Source organism: Silene latifolia, chromosome 3 (genome assembly GCF_048544455.1).
Source record: "Silene latifolia isolate original U9 population chromosome 3, ASM4854445v1, whole genome shotgun sequence".
NCBI classification, from domain to species: Eukaryota; Viridiplantae; Streptophyta; class Magnoliopsida; order Caryophyllales; family Caryophyllaceae; genus Silene; species Silene latifolia.
In genome coordinates this window covers 10,674,489-10,688,195 of record NC_133528.1, presented here as the reverse complement: position 1 = coordinate 10,688,195, position 13,707 = coordinate 10,674,489, and the positions used below count along the sequence as shown (strand labels likewise).

Below are 13,707 nucleotides of genomic sequence, written 5' to 3'. Positions count from 1 at the left end.
AACTTTATCATTTATTAGATATTTAGATGTATAGAGATGTTAATTATTTAACATACAAAAATATAATATAAGTAGGTTATAAATAATTCAAGGTAGATTCCATAATATATAATATTGCATAATTGTTTCGATTTGATTTAATGCATATATGTAATATATTTATATAAATATAGAATCCTCTTAAAATTGCATGCTTAAGTAGTAAAAGTAATTTCGTAAGTAAAGAAAAGAATTGTAGTAACATTTGATATAGTTATATGATAGTAATCACTCATTTGAATAGTAAAAGTAACAATATTATCAGCGAGATTATTGAAAGTGGTAGAAACAACAACGGGAGTAGTGAAATAATCAATATTAATGTGCCAATAGTGAAAGTAACAATAACTACGGCGGGAGTAATGAAATTATCAATATTAATGCGGCAGTAGTGACAGTAACAATAATTACGGCGGGAGTAGTGAAAGTAACAATGATTACGGACAAGTAGTGAAATGTTATTACTATTGTTTCATTAATAAGAGTAAAATATTAATAGCGGGAGTAGTGAATTTGTCTCAAAATTTATTTCATCGTAATTTTAGGATATGTCATAAAAAAATATATTAATGATAAATTTATGGGTTATGCAACTTTAAGTAATTTTATTTAATGAAAAAAAATTTAATGGTAAGTAGAGGTAGCCCGGGCGAAGCCGGGCACCAATACTAGTAAAATACTAAAGTAAAGCACTAATTGGCTGTCAATCAAATAATTCATGGAAATAATTATTCAACAAAAGGATTGTATTAATTAATCATGGAAAAGCCACCAAATAATTCAACTATCGCAAAATTTACCATGAATGCAAAAGCACATGCAATAACAAAACTAAAAGAAAAAAAAAACAATAAATTTAAAACAAAGCAATACTTAAATACTACTTCCTCTTAGCAACAACTATTTAACTACGTTAGAAGTTAGGCTATGGTATGATTCTAGAGTTTATACACGCTATATGATATACAGAACACTTATGATATTGAAGTTCAAAGAGGAGAAGGAGTTTCAATTTAATAATACACTTCAATTTTACCTTATTATTAGGACAGTTATTATTAAAACTAATTTTAAATTTTAAGATGTTTTAAAAAATTGGACTCTCTAATATCGCTTGAAAAGTTTCTGCTTTATATATATGTATTGATTGATGTATTGATGATTATATTTTTTTGTCATGAAAATCTTTTATTCTAACTTCTGATTTTAACACAACTACTTAACAAAATTGTTCCGGGCGTAATTCCAGATCAAGTATAGTTACCACCCTTGGCTTGTTGAATGATGTCTTGAGTTGGATTCTCCTTTGGTCTCAATCGTTCCTCACGGCCTCTCCTGCAACAATGAACGAACTGAGGGCTTGGCTTTGTGCCAAGCGTACTCACTCCGACGCTCAAGTCAGTAAACTTAAGAGATAAGTTGTTACTTGGCTGAATGTGTATTGTAGAGAGATAAGGAAGATATTACCAGATGAATAGTGTATTTAGGTTTAGTTGTGGACTAGTTGGGATCCTTTCCTCAATGAAGGTTGAGGAGTATTTATAGGCTTTCACCTTTTGTCACGTAGTGGCCAAGTGGCCAAGTGGCTAGCAGGTGGAAAGACTGATCTACCCCTCGGCCGAGGGGCCTATGGCTGGCCGGCGGATCCTGTTGACTCGCCGCCGAGGGGTCTTGGATATGAGTACGCGGATATGTGTCCCGGCTGGCAGGTTACCATGCCGAGACCCAGGCTGACGGGCCGATGGGCTGCATCGGCTAGATTGTCCAAGTCGTTGACTTGCTGTGGATATCTTTGACCTTGCTCAATCATGTTGACTTGGTCAGCGGTGCAGAATATGCCCCATCAAAAATATTTTGCAATTGAATTAATCACAACTACTTAACAAAATATTTTGCAATTGAATTTTTTTTTATAAAAACTGTAAAAAAGAAGTTGAAAAATTTGTACTTAAAATAATAAATTTGTCCATCGTAACTCTTATTCGTTGGATGCTGAATGAATCGGTTGACAACCGGGAAAGTTTAAGAGGCTTCCCTTGCATATACAAGCATAACTGAAATGATTAGTATCAAAGCCACCAGTATCGAATCCAGTCTCCGTCAACTGTTTATCTCTAAGGTTGTACCAAAAGCATTTGCCAGTAAATTTTGATATGCACAATACTTCATGTGATGATCCTTTGCGGTATGAAATTGGATTGAAAATCGCTTCCGGGCCTTGCACAATAAAGCTCATCAATTTAACCCAAGACGCTTTAACACCAAAATCCTTCATTACCCATACATTATAAGTCGACTTGTTCTCACCGTAAAATGAAAAACGTAATCCGCCATCAAGCACACCAAGGCAATAATGACCATCTTGAGTTGGCTTGGAATCGATTTCACTCAAAAGAATATCAGACAAGAGCACGTCATTAGACCATCGTTCAGCCTTGATATCAAAACAACCAATTCCCGTCACGAGATAATGATTATCATAGAAAATCATAACAATTAAATGGTTTTGTACAAGGACGGGATAATCGATGCAAAGACGACCCCTGGTCACTTCATGCTCGATAGTTTTCCACAAATTAGTCCTCAAACTATAAATGGAGACTTTTCTTAGCATATTACTACGTGGATCTTCATCTTCATAGTATTGGACAAATCTTGACAACTTTGAAATCGTCGTTGAATTCGTCGTCTAAACAATAACACATGCCATATTGTACATAGCCATAGGCTTCGAAACCGGAAAAGTAAAATTTAGGGAGTACACGGTAAATACGTGTAGTTGGGTTGAACAAGATGAGACCTTCAAAGTCGGTGTATCTGCACCGAAACAAGAGGTACGATTCGCAACAAGCCACCATTGACATGTAGTCCGATGCAAACCCATTTGATGGTATAAACCATGTTGATGGTATAGGGTAAGGGCAAAGCGTAGGAGGAGAGTGTGGGGAGTCCAATTCGTATATACGGAAGGTGTCGTACTTACCTGGGAGGACGAAGACCTAATGATTGGCCTCGCAAAATAATGCATTGAAATTGGGGGACGAAATCTCGTTTTGAAACGACTTGGAAACACATTTGAAGCGAAAGAGGGATTTCGCAGGTAATTTGGGTAGTATACATGAGAATATTAATTACGTAGGAAGGCTAACTATTAGGATATAAGGCCCATTAAGGCCGCCTATTGTCTACGGTTAAGGTTTACCCTAAGAGGGTTTATTATATATATGCCCATGCATAGAAGGAATTGTATTATTAGTGGTTAGAATATAAAACGAATCAAGAAACTTCAACCATCAGCTTAAGCTTTTGGTTGAGATGGTTTCTTGACATGGTATCAGAGCCTGATGACCAAAAGGTCACGGGTTCGAATCCCACCCCCTCTATTCTAAAGTGGATAATCGAACAGGCCGGGAATCCGCCGCACCCACACTTCAAGCCCAAAAAGAAAAAAAAGGGCCTTCGTGTGAGGGGGAGTGTTAGAATATAAAACGAATCAAGGAACTTCAACCATCAGCTTAAGCTTTTGGTTGAGATGGTTTCTTGACATGGTATCAGAGCCTGGTGACCAAAAGTTGGTCCCACCCCCTCTATTCTAAAGTGGATAATCAGAACAGGTCAGGGAATCCCGCCTGCACCCACACTTCAAGCCCAAAAAGAAAAAAAGGGCCTTCGTGTGAGGGGGAGCTAGTGTTAGAATATAAAACGAATCAAGGAAGTTCAACCATCAGCTTAAGCTTTTGGTTGAGATGATTTCTTGACACTAACTCTCGAACATGATTTTAGGGTTTCGAAACTTGCATCCATTGTAAGGGAAGAACTAATAAGATGTGAAAGTTAACTTGTGTCCACTGTATATATATAATAAGAAATAAGAAATTAAGAGTTTTAGGAAATTGATGATTGTTAGGAAATCTTGATACTCCGTATGTATTAAGGCAGGTTGATTATTGTTAAGAGTTTTTGTAAATTAAAAAAAATGGTTGTATATCGTACTCGTGTCCACTGTTAGGCCTTGTTTGGATAGAGAAAAAGAAGGGAAAGGAAGGGGAGGGGGAAGGAGGGAAGAGAAAGGAAAGGGAGGGGAGGGAAGGGAGAATGGAGGAGATGATTTTCCCTCCAAATGTTGCCTATATTGGTGGGGAAATAATTTGCCTTGTATGAGGGAAATGGAGGGATCCAATTTCCCTCCCCTCCAAATCCTCTACCTTCATCTTACTAACCAAATAATGGATTTCTTATCCTTCCAATTCTCTCACCTCCCTTTCCCTCCAAATCCCTCAATCCAAACACACCCTTAATTACAGAGTTTTGGTATTATTTCTTCTTTTTTTATAAATTGGGGGTTTGATTCTCCTCCTGTTTCCATAAGTATTCTTTTTCTGTCCATTATTGCTGCACTACTTACCAACAAGTGTCAACAAATTACATATCGAGGACTCGACATATCTATCTCTAATAGTTGTTTCGGTTTTTGGATCGCTTCACTGAATTAAATCAAAATTAAACATTGAAATAACGAGAGAAGGCGTAAAAGAAGTCTCGGAAAGCCTGCAATGATTATTCAGTAATCGGTTAATTTAGCGTATTATTATGCATGTGTTTTAATTGGTGAATACATGAACCAACCAGCGATTGTCAGATCAAAGAAGGTACAACCTCTGTCCCATTCATTCGTTCACCTTTGATATGGAACATTCTTTCTTCGGAATTACAATTAGTGAAATTACCATCTTAACGAGGAGTATGAGATCAAAGAAGGTATACCTGGCTGTGGCTGGTGTTAGCAGGGAAGTATGTAGGCGCGGGAGGAAAGCAATCAACGTATTTCCACACGATACGACCGGTAAATAGGTGTAGGTTCATGTTGTACGATTTACCTCATTTAATGACATCAATACTAATAACATAGGCGCATCTCCTATCTCCTATATATAAGAGAATAAAACTTCTTAAAAATTTTCCCTCTAAAAGAAATTTGTTTAAATAAGGAAACAAGATTATATTTTAGTAAATTACTAGTTTAGGACCCGTGCAAAGTTACACGGGTATATTTAAATAATATATATAAGTAATTATTTAATTTTACATTTGTGACATTATATTAGATTAATTTTATAATAATATCGGATATTTCTTAAATTGATTCTTTAAAATTTTGTTCTACTGGTTGAATAGCCGGTGAAACCTATTACAAAAGGTAACAAAAAATCCCTTGTTCGTTTTAAGTCATAGAAACATAAAAGATAACATTGATGCATAAAGATCAAAGGTAGGGGGAAATAACGAATAAGACGTCAATGAACAGTAGCTCTTCGGAAAAATTCTTGTGTCCTCCGGGAAGACGGTACTCCTTACACTCAAAGGCAATCTACCAAATAGAATATTATAATAACTTAGGTGTAAGGAGTACCGTCTTGCCGGATGACGCAAGAATTTTTCAGCTCTTAGAGCATAATTTCTACACCCTTTGTCATGGTTATTTGTTGACCTTTTACATTACTTGTGAGTAGTATTTTAATCAAATATAACTAAATGATTGGAACGGAATAATAAATACAACACAAATTCTCATTATAGACGGACACTATCCGTCTATACGTATAGACAGATACCATTTTCCCTCACAAAATACCCATTTGCCATAAAGTGGGAAGCACATGGGGGGTGCCCCACCTTGTCCCTCTACCCATTTTATTAGAGGTCTTTACCCGTCTGTTTGCCCCACCCATCTATACCAAGACCTATTGTAAATACAAACCCACTTATACAAAAAAATAACCAAACACCTATACAACAACTCAGTAAGAGCGCAAATAATAAGACCTTGTTAATAGCTTTGATTATAATAGTCAAGAATATTTTTGGTGATCAAGGTTGCAAGTTGATATCTTCTGGAAATATTTAGTTTGCCAAGCAGTGTGTAAATAGTACATGTATAAACTTCTTAAGATCCCAAATATTTCAGTTAAATATACAATACTCTGTGACTCAAAATAACAACTAAGCATAACAATCTAGTTATAAGAACCGGAAAATATTCGTAAGAAGCCCAAATGTCTTTTTTTTTAACTAAAATTCACCTTTGCTATGGTGATAGTGTGGCACATGTAATTATAAAAATAGGAAAAATAGGAAAAAAACTCAATCTAATCATCAACTTGGCAGCAATCTAACTCAGACAAAGGACGATATTCTGGCAGGTTATACAAATTCGTCGTCTGCAATCTGCACATAACAGAGGAAATGATGTTATTTTGACACAATGCTAGACACAAGTATTTAACCACTACTATAGTTCATTATGCAATTAAAAAGACAAAAAATAGGAACAAAATTCAATCTAATCATCAACTTAACACAATACCAATTCAACCATTGAATTCAATGCTAAGGAGTAAGGAAAATTGGAAAAAAATGAAATGGGGAGATCCATTTTACCAAATCACCAGTCACCACCTATATCAATTCAGTCATTGTACATTTAGCGGAAGCAATTATTAGTAGCTATAATTGCTATAAGAATACAGCTAAATCCATGAGAAATGAGATCTACTCTGTAATACACAATGCATTCGATTTCGTTGGTATCCAAAACTAAGAATACACACCATGAACAATTTAACTATACAATTAAACACAACAATTTAATATCTCAAGATACAAACAACCCCTTCAGGCTTCGACCGTGTGAAAAATGCTTGCTCAATACCATTCATTGGTTTACCAAAAGTTGTACCAAATCCTCCGTATAAGACTAACAAAGGTACACAGCCAAGTTTGGCAAAGTTGATAAAATCAGGAGTTATATGGCATAATCCAAAAAGATTGACATACTATATTTAATGTGGAAGTACAAAAGACAGTAGAACATACCAAATCTAAGTAGTCAAATAGCTTATGTCAATGGACATAGAAAGGCAATTTCCAAGGTGATGGAACTTTCCTTTATATATTACCCTCTTGCAAGCAAGACATGCCTCTTATCGAGGACTACTTCGAAAACTCTTTTTATCGAGGCTTAATCAAGTACAGTGTCGAGGTTTAGGTCCAATGTAAGTACTAATGGGTGTGTTGCGTATAAGCTTGCATAACAAATAAACAAAGTAGCATGGTGAAAAAAATATCAATTCAGTTGGAAAACGCATAGAGAGAGGGAATCACTTGTATACTAAATAATGAACGAAGCACTCACGAATAGTCACCAACTCACCAATACAAAATATGTTTTACGACTTCCTCAAAATATCATCATAAGATTAATAGTTTAAATCATGTGAGTTGCTTAGTAATCCATAGTTTAAAAAAACTATGCTTCATGTCATTCAAAATCGAGTTCTATGAAATCGATCATAGCTTACCATGCTGTAGACATAAAAATATGTCTTACATTTTTATAACGGGTCAAAGTCAAATATTGACTTATGTGAAAGTCTATCGTCTGAGAAATGGGTCGGTGGATTTTAACCCGAACAAATATGTCTGTACTTAGTCCATATTGTTAAGAAATAAAATCGATCCACTCCGAAAATGGGTTGTGTCGTGTTTCTAATATGGAGTATGGGACGTAAATGTTAGGGCCAAAAAGTAATGGTGCGAAGGCCAAATTGGACTCGAAAAGCTTGAGCAGCCCACGAAATTGTAGATGGCAAGCCCACGAAGTTCTCGAAAATAAAACAATGTATGCATTGTTGAAGTGGGCGGTGGACCTGCTGGTGGTCCATATTGCAAATATCATTATCTTATGTGATAATGATAAGTGGTAGATAAGGGCTTGGTCAATAACAGTGGAATTTGGTTCCACTAAATGAGGGAAGTTAGTGTGAGTCAACGAGAATAATGGAGTCATTTGTTGCTTGTTGACCATTGATTACGGAGAAAAGAAAGTCAGAGAAGCATTATAAATAAAGTGAAAGCATTATCATTTGGGGACTAATCTCTATAATCACCACATCAAACAAAAATCAACACATATACACCAAAAAATACACTACAAACCCAAAACCCTTCTACAAAACATTCTCTACAAAATCTCTCCCAAGAGAAAACAAGAGAAGAAAAATTACATTCATTTCTAGTCCTCTAGATTTGAATACTAAATTACTCTTTGAATCGACATCAAGCGTTCGTCGCCGTCAATTGAAGAGAAGCAAGTCAAATTCATCAAAGGAGAATCAAGTCTTCAAATCAAGACCCTCCTATTCAATCAAGTTGCGGAAATCGAATCAGTAGATCAACTAGTAGATTGTACTCTAAATCTTTTGAATTAATAAAATTATTATTTTGTTGCATCTATTTGTGTTTTCTCTATTTATTTGCAGATAAACGCAAATTTGTTGTTACAAATTTAATTTGTAAACCATAAAATTTACGAACCTGCAATAATAAATAAAGAGGCACAAAAATAATACGGAAAACAAGAGTTTTATTATTGAAAGATTAAGGGTTACAATTTTCGTAACTCTCTTGATTCCATCTCTAAGGCTAGGGTTTTGATAGTGCTACGAGGGTCTTATCGACTTAATCTCGTAGGGAGAAAGATGGGGTCTTTTTGTGACTTATTCCATCCTACCTACAATTTGGTAGTAGGAAGACGGGGTCGTTTATTAGACTTGATCCATCTCTGCTCTCCTTCTAACCCTAGAGATTGTAGTTGTATTTATAGTAGAGTGGCTTGGTGGGTAAGACGGCATATTCTAGAATATCCTAATTTCCTAAGATATTATCACAATATTTGCTCCATTTTCTTTAAATCACAGTCACCAACATACTCTCAGGAAAAAAACATAATTATGAAAATCATGGTTTTAACTATCTAATGTTGAGTATGAATAGAATATGGTTCCAAACCCTAAAATATAAGTGATTAGTTTTTGGACTTCTACACATGGATCTCTATTACGAATTGACCTTTTTGTCGGATATCAATTGCCTTCATGATCGCGCTTTTCTCTATGAAATTGGCCCAATTTCTGAACTTTCAATTAAAAAAATGAAAAAAATAAATTATTTCTCTTTCGGTTGCAAGCTCTTATCTTTCTCATGTCGCCTTATACAAATTTCGAGATCAGAACTCGCTTTAGTTAATTGAGATGTCTGGATGTGGATTTGAAAAACTTAGTTCCTTGAAGATAAAGTCTACAGATTGTATTATTCATATTTTTTCACCGATTTGAAAAGCGCGGTGATGACAATCATAGAATTGGACTTTGCGAAAATCATTTGAAGAACAACGAACCTTAGCAAATTCGCAACTATGGGTTTTAAGAGTGGTAATAAAAGGTATACAAAAATCTCAATGCAAAATTAAGATGGTAACAACCATAGACTGGTTAATTGAGACAAACTATGAAACATACCAGGGGAATTGTACAATGAAATTTAATCGCCATCTCACGAACCGCACTTTTCAATTCGTCCCAGATCTTTCATGTTTTAGTCTGTACTCTGTCGCAAATTGTACGAATTGAAGCAAAATTAACCATAAGAAGAAAACAATAACGAAACTAACCATAAATTAGCGATTCTCTCTATCAAACCCATGTTTATTGAAAAAAAAAAAAAAAAAAGCAAAAAAGAAACATTAGAAGTGTAATGCAATCAACTTGAAACTCAATCGTCCTACCATTAGATTCGTCCTTAATCCTAATATCCTTGGATGTAGATAACCATAAATAATAATAAACAAACAATGTTAAACAAACAAACAATCGATTGAATTACTGTCTTCACATGCAACAAACAAACAATGCTAAAATAATAATAGTAATCCGTATCAATTAATCAAAAGACATGGAAATGAATAGCGAGATAGTCATACCTGGCCTACAAAATCATCAATCGATTGAATTACTAATTAGTCTTTCATTAATTTAATGGTGTATTTGAACTCTCGGTGATAACTGCATCAATGCGAATCAAAATTGTCTTCTGCCCATGAAAACAGATTTGAGTATAAATTTTTGTGTGAAGGTGGAGAAATGAATGACGGCTAAAGAATATGGATTGATCAGTGTTCAGAGTTCTAGGTTTTCTATTAAGGAGTATTTCGGAGGTAATTATATCCTACTCCCAGGAGTAGGGAGTAAGATACACCCATGGTAGTTATGGGCAAAAAAAATAAAAAAAAATAAACTACCCACTACTTCTCTCACCGTCCCTTTTTTATTTTCTTTTCTAAATTTACTCAATTTATCAAATTTAAAATCCTATTAAATTTATTAAATTCGTAGTTTTCTTTTATCTATTTGTATTCGAGTTTTATCAAATTTACAGTTCATAGTCATCAAATTAGACCGATATTCGCTAAATTCAAAGTGAATATAACAGTGTCATAAAATGAATATCACATTACATAACACGCGTTCATCAAATTACACTATCATATTCATTTAACTCAACGTGAATATAATTGTATCATAAGGTGAATATCACACTAAATACTACATATTCATCAAATTATATTATCATATTCACTAAAATCAAAATGAATATAATAGTGACTTATGATGAATATCACACTTGATAAGACATTCATCAAATTAAATTATCATATTCACTAAATTCTGAGTGAATATGATAGTGTCATATGATGAATATCACACTCGAAACCACAAATTTAATCATAAATAATGAGAGATAAAACATAAAAACTCAATTTAATTTACGGTATTATACAACTTTTAGGGTTTATGTAATTTCAACGCAAACCCGATAAATTAGAATTTAATTAATCAAAACACGAAGTAATTTTAACACATACCTGTTAAGTTAGAATTTAATTAATCAAAACTCGAATCAAGATTACAAAACCACTATGTTGGATGGAAAATTAAATTTTATGGACGATTTTTTTTGATAGAAACGGAAGACGTAGTTCGAAACAGGAGAAAGAAAGAGTTTATGGAAAGTGATAATTGTAAAGTAGTGGGGGACTTTTGTTATTTAATTTTTTTTTTTAATATTGGAAGTAGGAAGTACCATACACCTGGGTGCATGGTATAAGAATTAGTCAAGCAACGATTGACACGTGTCCCGAAAGATATTTAGTGGTTTTTGTTTTATAATTTTATATAGATATAGATAGATTCACTATAATCTTCTCTAAACTTTAAATTACATTCGTATAACTAAAATAATACAAAACCGTCAAAATTATTTGAGAAAATTTGTACATTAAAATCATTAGTTTTATGGGAAAAAAACACAAGAATACACATATCATGACTTCACTCAATTCTCGTAATATGTTTTCCACTTTTTTTCCTATTAAAATAAAAAAGGGTGAAATATGGAATTAATGACGCGTCAATTTAAAATTTATAAATAATGAATAAAATGTAAAATCTCTATATACCCCGCATTATGCGCATGATCTATACTAATTATATGATTAACTAGAATTAAATCATGAATTGGGCTGTCCCTAGCAACTTGAGTTTAGTCGGATGTATTTACGAGAAAAGATGAGAAAAACAAAGACAGTGATCGAGCTCTAATTAGTAACACAAATAGTAGAATTATTATATTAGATCAAAATCGAATTTTTTTCCAAAATGGGGTTTAATAACAAACATTTTAACAAAATGGGGCGACTTTGAAACTAATTACCAAAAATGGGTCCACGTAGGCTTGGTTTTGGCGGTGTTAGGGTCGGGATTAAGGTCGCTCACCGGGAGAGCGACTTGAGGTCAAACCGCCGTGCGGCTGAGCGACTTAGCAGGAAAAAAAAAAAAAAAAAAAAGAAATTCAGAAGGAGAAGTTGATAGGAATCGAACCCGCAATCTAAAATCATACACTTCACACCCCTAACCATAATGCCCAGCATAATGTATTGACTCATTATGGTAATTAAAATACATATTTAATGCTTACTCACTATGGTAATTAAAATACATATTTAATGCTAAGAGTATTTAATAGCTGTTTGGGATTTGAATAATAATTACTAATTATAAAGTTTAAGCACTAAACTTTAACATGTTAATTTGCTTGTATTAGTGGTTAGCTTCAACAAGATAAGTGTTTGTTTTGTTGAACATCGCTGTGGGGGAGGGCGATTTGAGCTGAAATCGCTCACTCCCAAAGCGACTTGACTTGAAGTACCATACTTAGGTTTGAGTGGACTTTAAATGAGACTTTGGGTAAGGTCGTTGAGCGGGAGAGCGACTTGAATCCGAACCTAGCTTCGGTGATGACGTGGACCCATTTTGGATAAATACTTTCAAACTCAACTCATCTCGTTAATTTGTTTGTATTTGACCCCATTTTTGAAAAAAATTCATCAAAATCCGTTGTTCTAGCTAGAGTCCTACATAAAGGGACTCCCTACAACAAACATATTCAACATAATAGTATTGTCCATCGTCATTATCGCTATCCACTTCCTATTCGTTGGACACTGAATGAATCGGTTGACCGCCGGGAAAATTTAAGAGGCTTCCCTTGCATATCCAAGCATAACATAAATAATTAGTATCAAGGCCATCACTGTCGAATTCAGTTTCAGTGAATTGTTTATCTCTAAAGTTGAACCAAAAACATTTACCACTAAAATCTGTTACACACAGTAGTTCATGTGACCATCCTTTGCGATATGCAATAGGGTTGAAAATCTCTTCCGGGCCTTTCACAAGAACGCTCATCAATTTAACCCAAGACGCCTTAACACCATAATTCTTCATAACCCATGTAGTATAAGTCGCCTTATTCTCATCGTACCATGAAAAACATAATTTCCCATCAAGCAAGCCTAGATTATAATATTGACCTTCATAAATCGGGTTGGAATCGATTCCAGCCAAAATAGTATCAGGCAAGAGCACGTCATTAGACCATCGTTCAGCCTTGACATCAAAACAACCAATTCCTGTCAAACGATGATAGTTATCAAAGAAAAACATAACAAGTAAATGGTTTTGTACAAGAACGGGATCACCAATCCTTTGACCGGTGGTTGTTTCACACTCGATACATCTCCACAAATTAGTTCTCAAGCTATAAACCTCGATTTCCCTTGGACGATTCCTCTGTGAACCTTCGTATAGGACAAACATGACAACTTTGAAATCATCATTTAAACAATGACACATTCCATACCGTACAATCCGTTCATACTCATATAAACTGATGGAATCATGATAAGCTGTAGGTAGTATACGATAAATGCGTGTAATTGGGTTGACCAAGATGAGACCTTTAGTCCAAGGGTTGGTGTCGCTGTACCTAATCAACAGGTAAGACTCACAGCAAGCCACGAAAGGCCGCCAATTCCATTTTGACGACATAGGGTTAGGGCACATCATAGGAGGAGATTGTGGGGAGTCCAATTCGTATATACGGAACGTATTGGGCTTGGCTGGTAGGATTAAGAAACAATTGGCCTCGGAAAATGATGCATTGAATTTGTGAGACAAAATCTCGGTTAAAAAGGATTTGGAGACGCATTTGAAGCGTAAAAGAGATTTAGCGGGTAATTTGGGGAGTAAGCATGAGAATATTAATTCCATGGGAAGGGTAACTGCCGAAGATTGTTTTAGGATTTCGAAACCTAAATCCATTGGAAGTCTAGATTTGCTTATGAAATACACAAGGATGATAGTGTGATAGTTGGGATTATTAGGGAAGAAATTAAGAAGCCGACCCACGATTTAATATTTATATATAGAATAT

General features: G+C 34.6%; 2 protein-coding genes across 2 annotated transcripts; both read right to left on the bottom strand.

Annotated features, from left to right (window-relative positions):
- Window positions 1-2,017: 2,017 nt before the first annotated feature.
- On the bottom strand, window positions 2,018-2,923 carry LOC141648635 (F-box protein CPR1-like). Its single transcript, XM_074457361.1, has 2 exons — window positions 2,840-2,923; window positions 2,018-2,728 (listed from the first exon to the last, which is right to left on the bottom strand). The coding sequence occupies exons 1-2, from the start codon at window positions 2,921-2,923 to the stop codon at window positions 2,018-2,020; spliced, it is 795 nt and encodes a 264-aa protein (XP_074313462.1).
- A 9,499-nt stretch (window positions 2,924-12,422) lies between these two features.
- On the bottom strand, window positions 12,423-13,322 carry LOC141648634 (F-box protein CPR1-like). Its single transcript, XM_074457360.1, has one exon. The coding sequence runs from the start codon at window positions 13,320-13,322 to the stop codon at window positions 12,423-12,425; it is 900 nt and encodes a 299-aa protein (XP_074313461.1).
- Between the last annotated feature and the right edge of the window lie 385 nt (window positions 13,323-13,707).

Excerpts from the sequence above, each read along its gene's own strand:
- LOC141648635 (XM_074457361.1), bottom strand. The coding sequence starts at position 2,923 with ATGGGTTTGCATCGGACTACATGTCAATGGTGGCTTGTTGCGAATCGT. Across the intron at positions 2,729-2,839 it reads CAGATACACCGACTTTGAAG|ACGACGAATTCAACGACGAT; the intron begins GTCTCATCTTGT and ends GTTATTGTTTAG.
- LOC141648634 (XM_074457360.1), bottom strand. The coding sequence starts at position 13,322 with ATGTCGTCAAAATGGAATTGGCGGCCTTTCGTGGCTTGCTGTGAGTCT.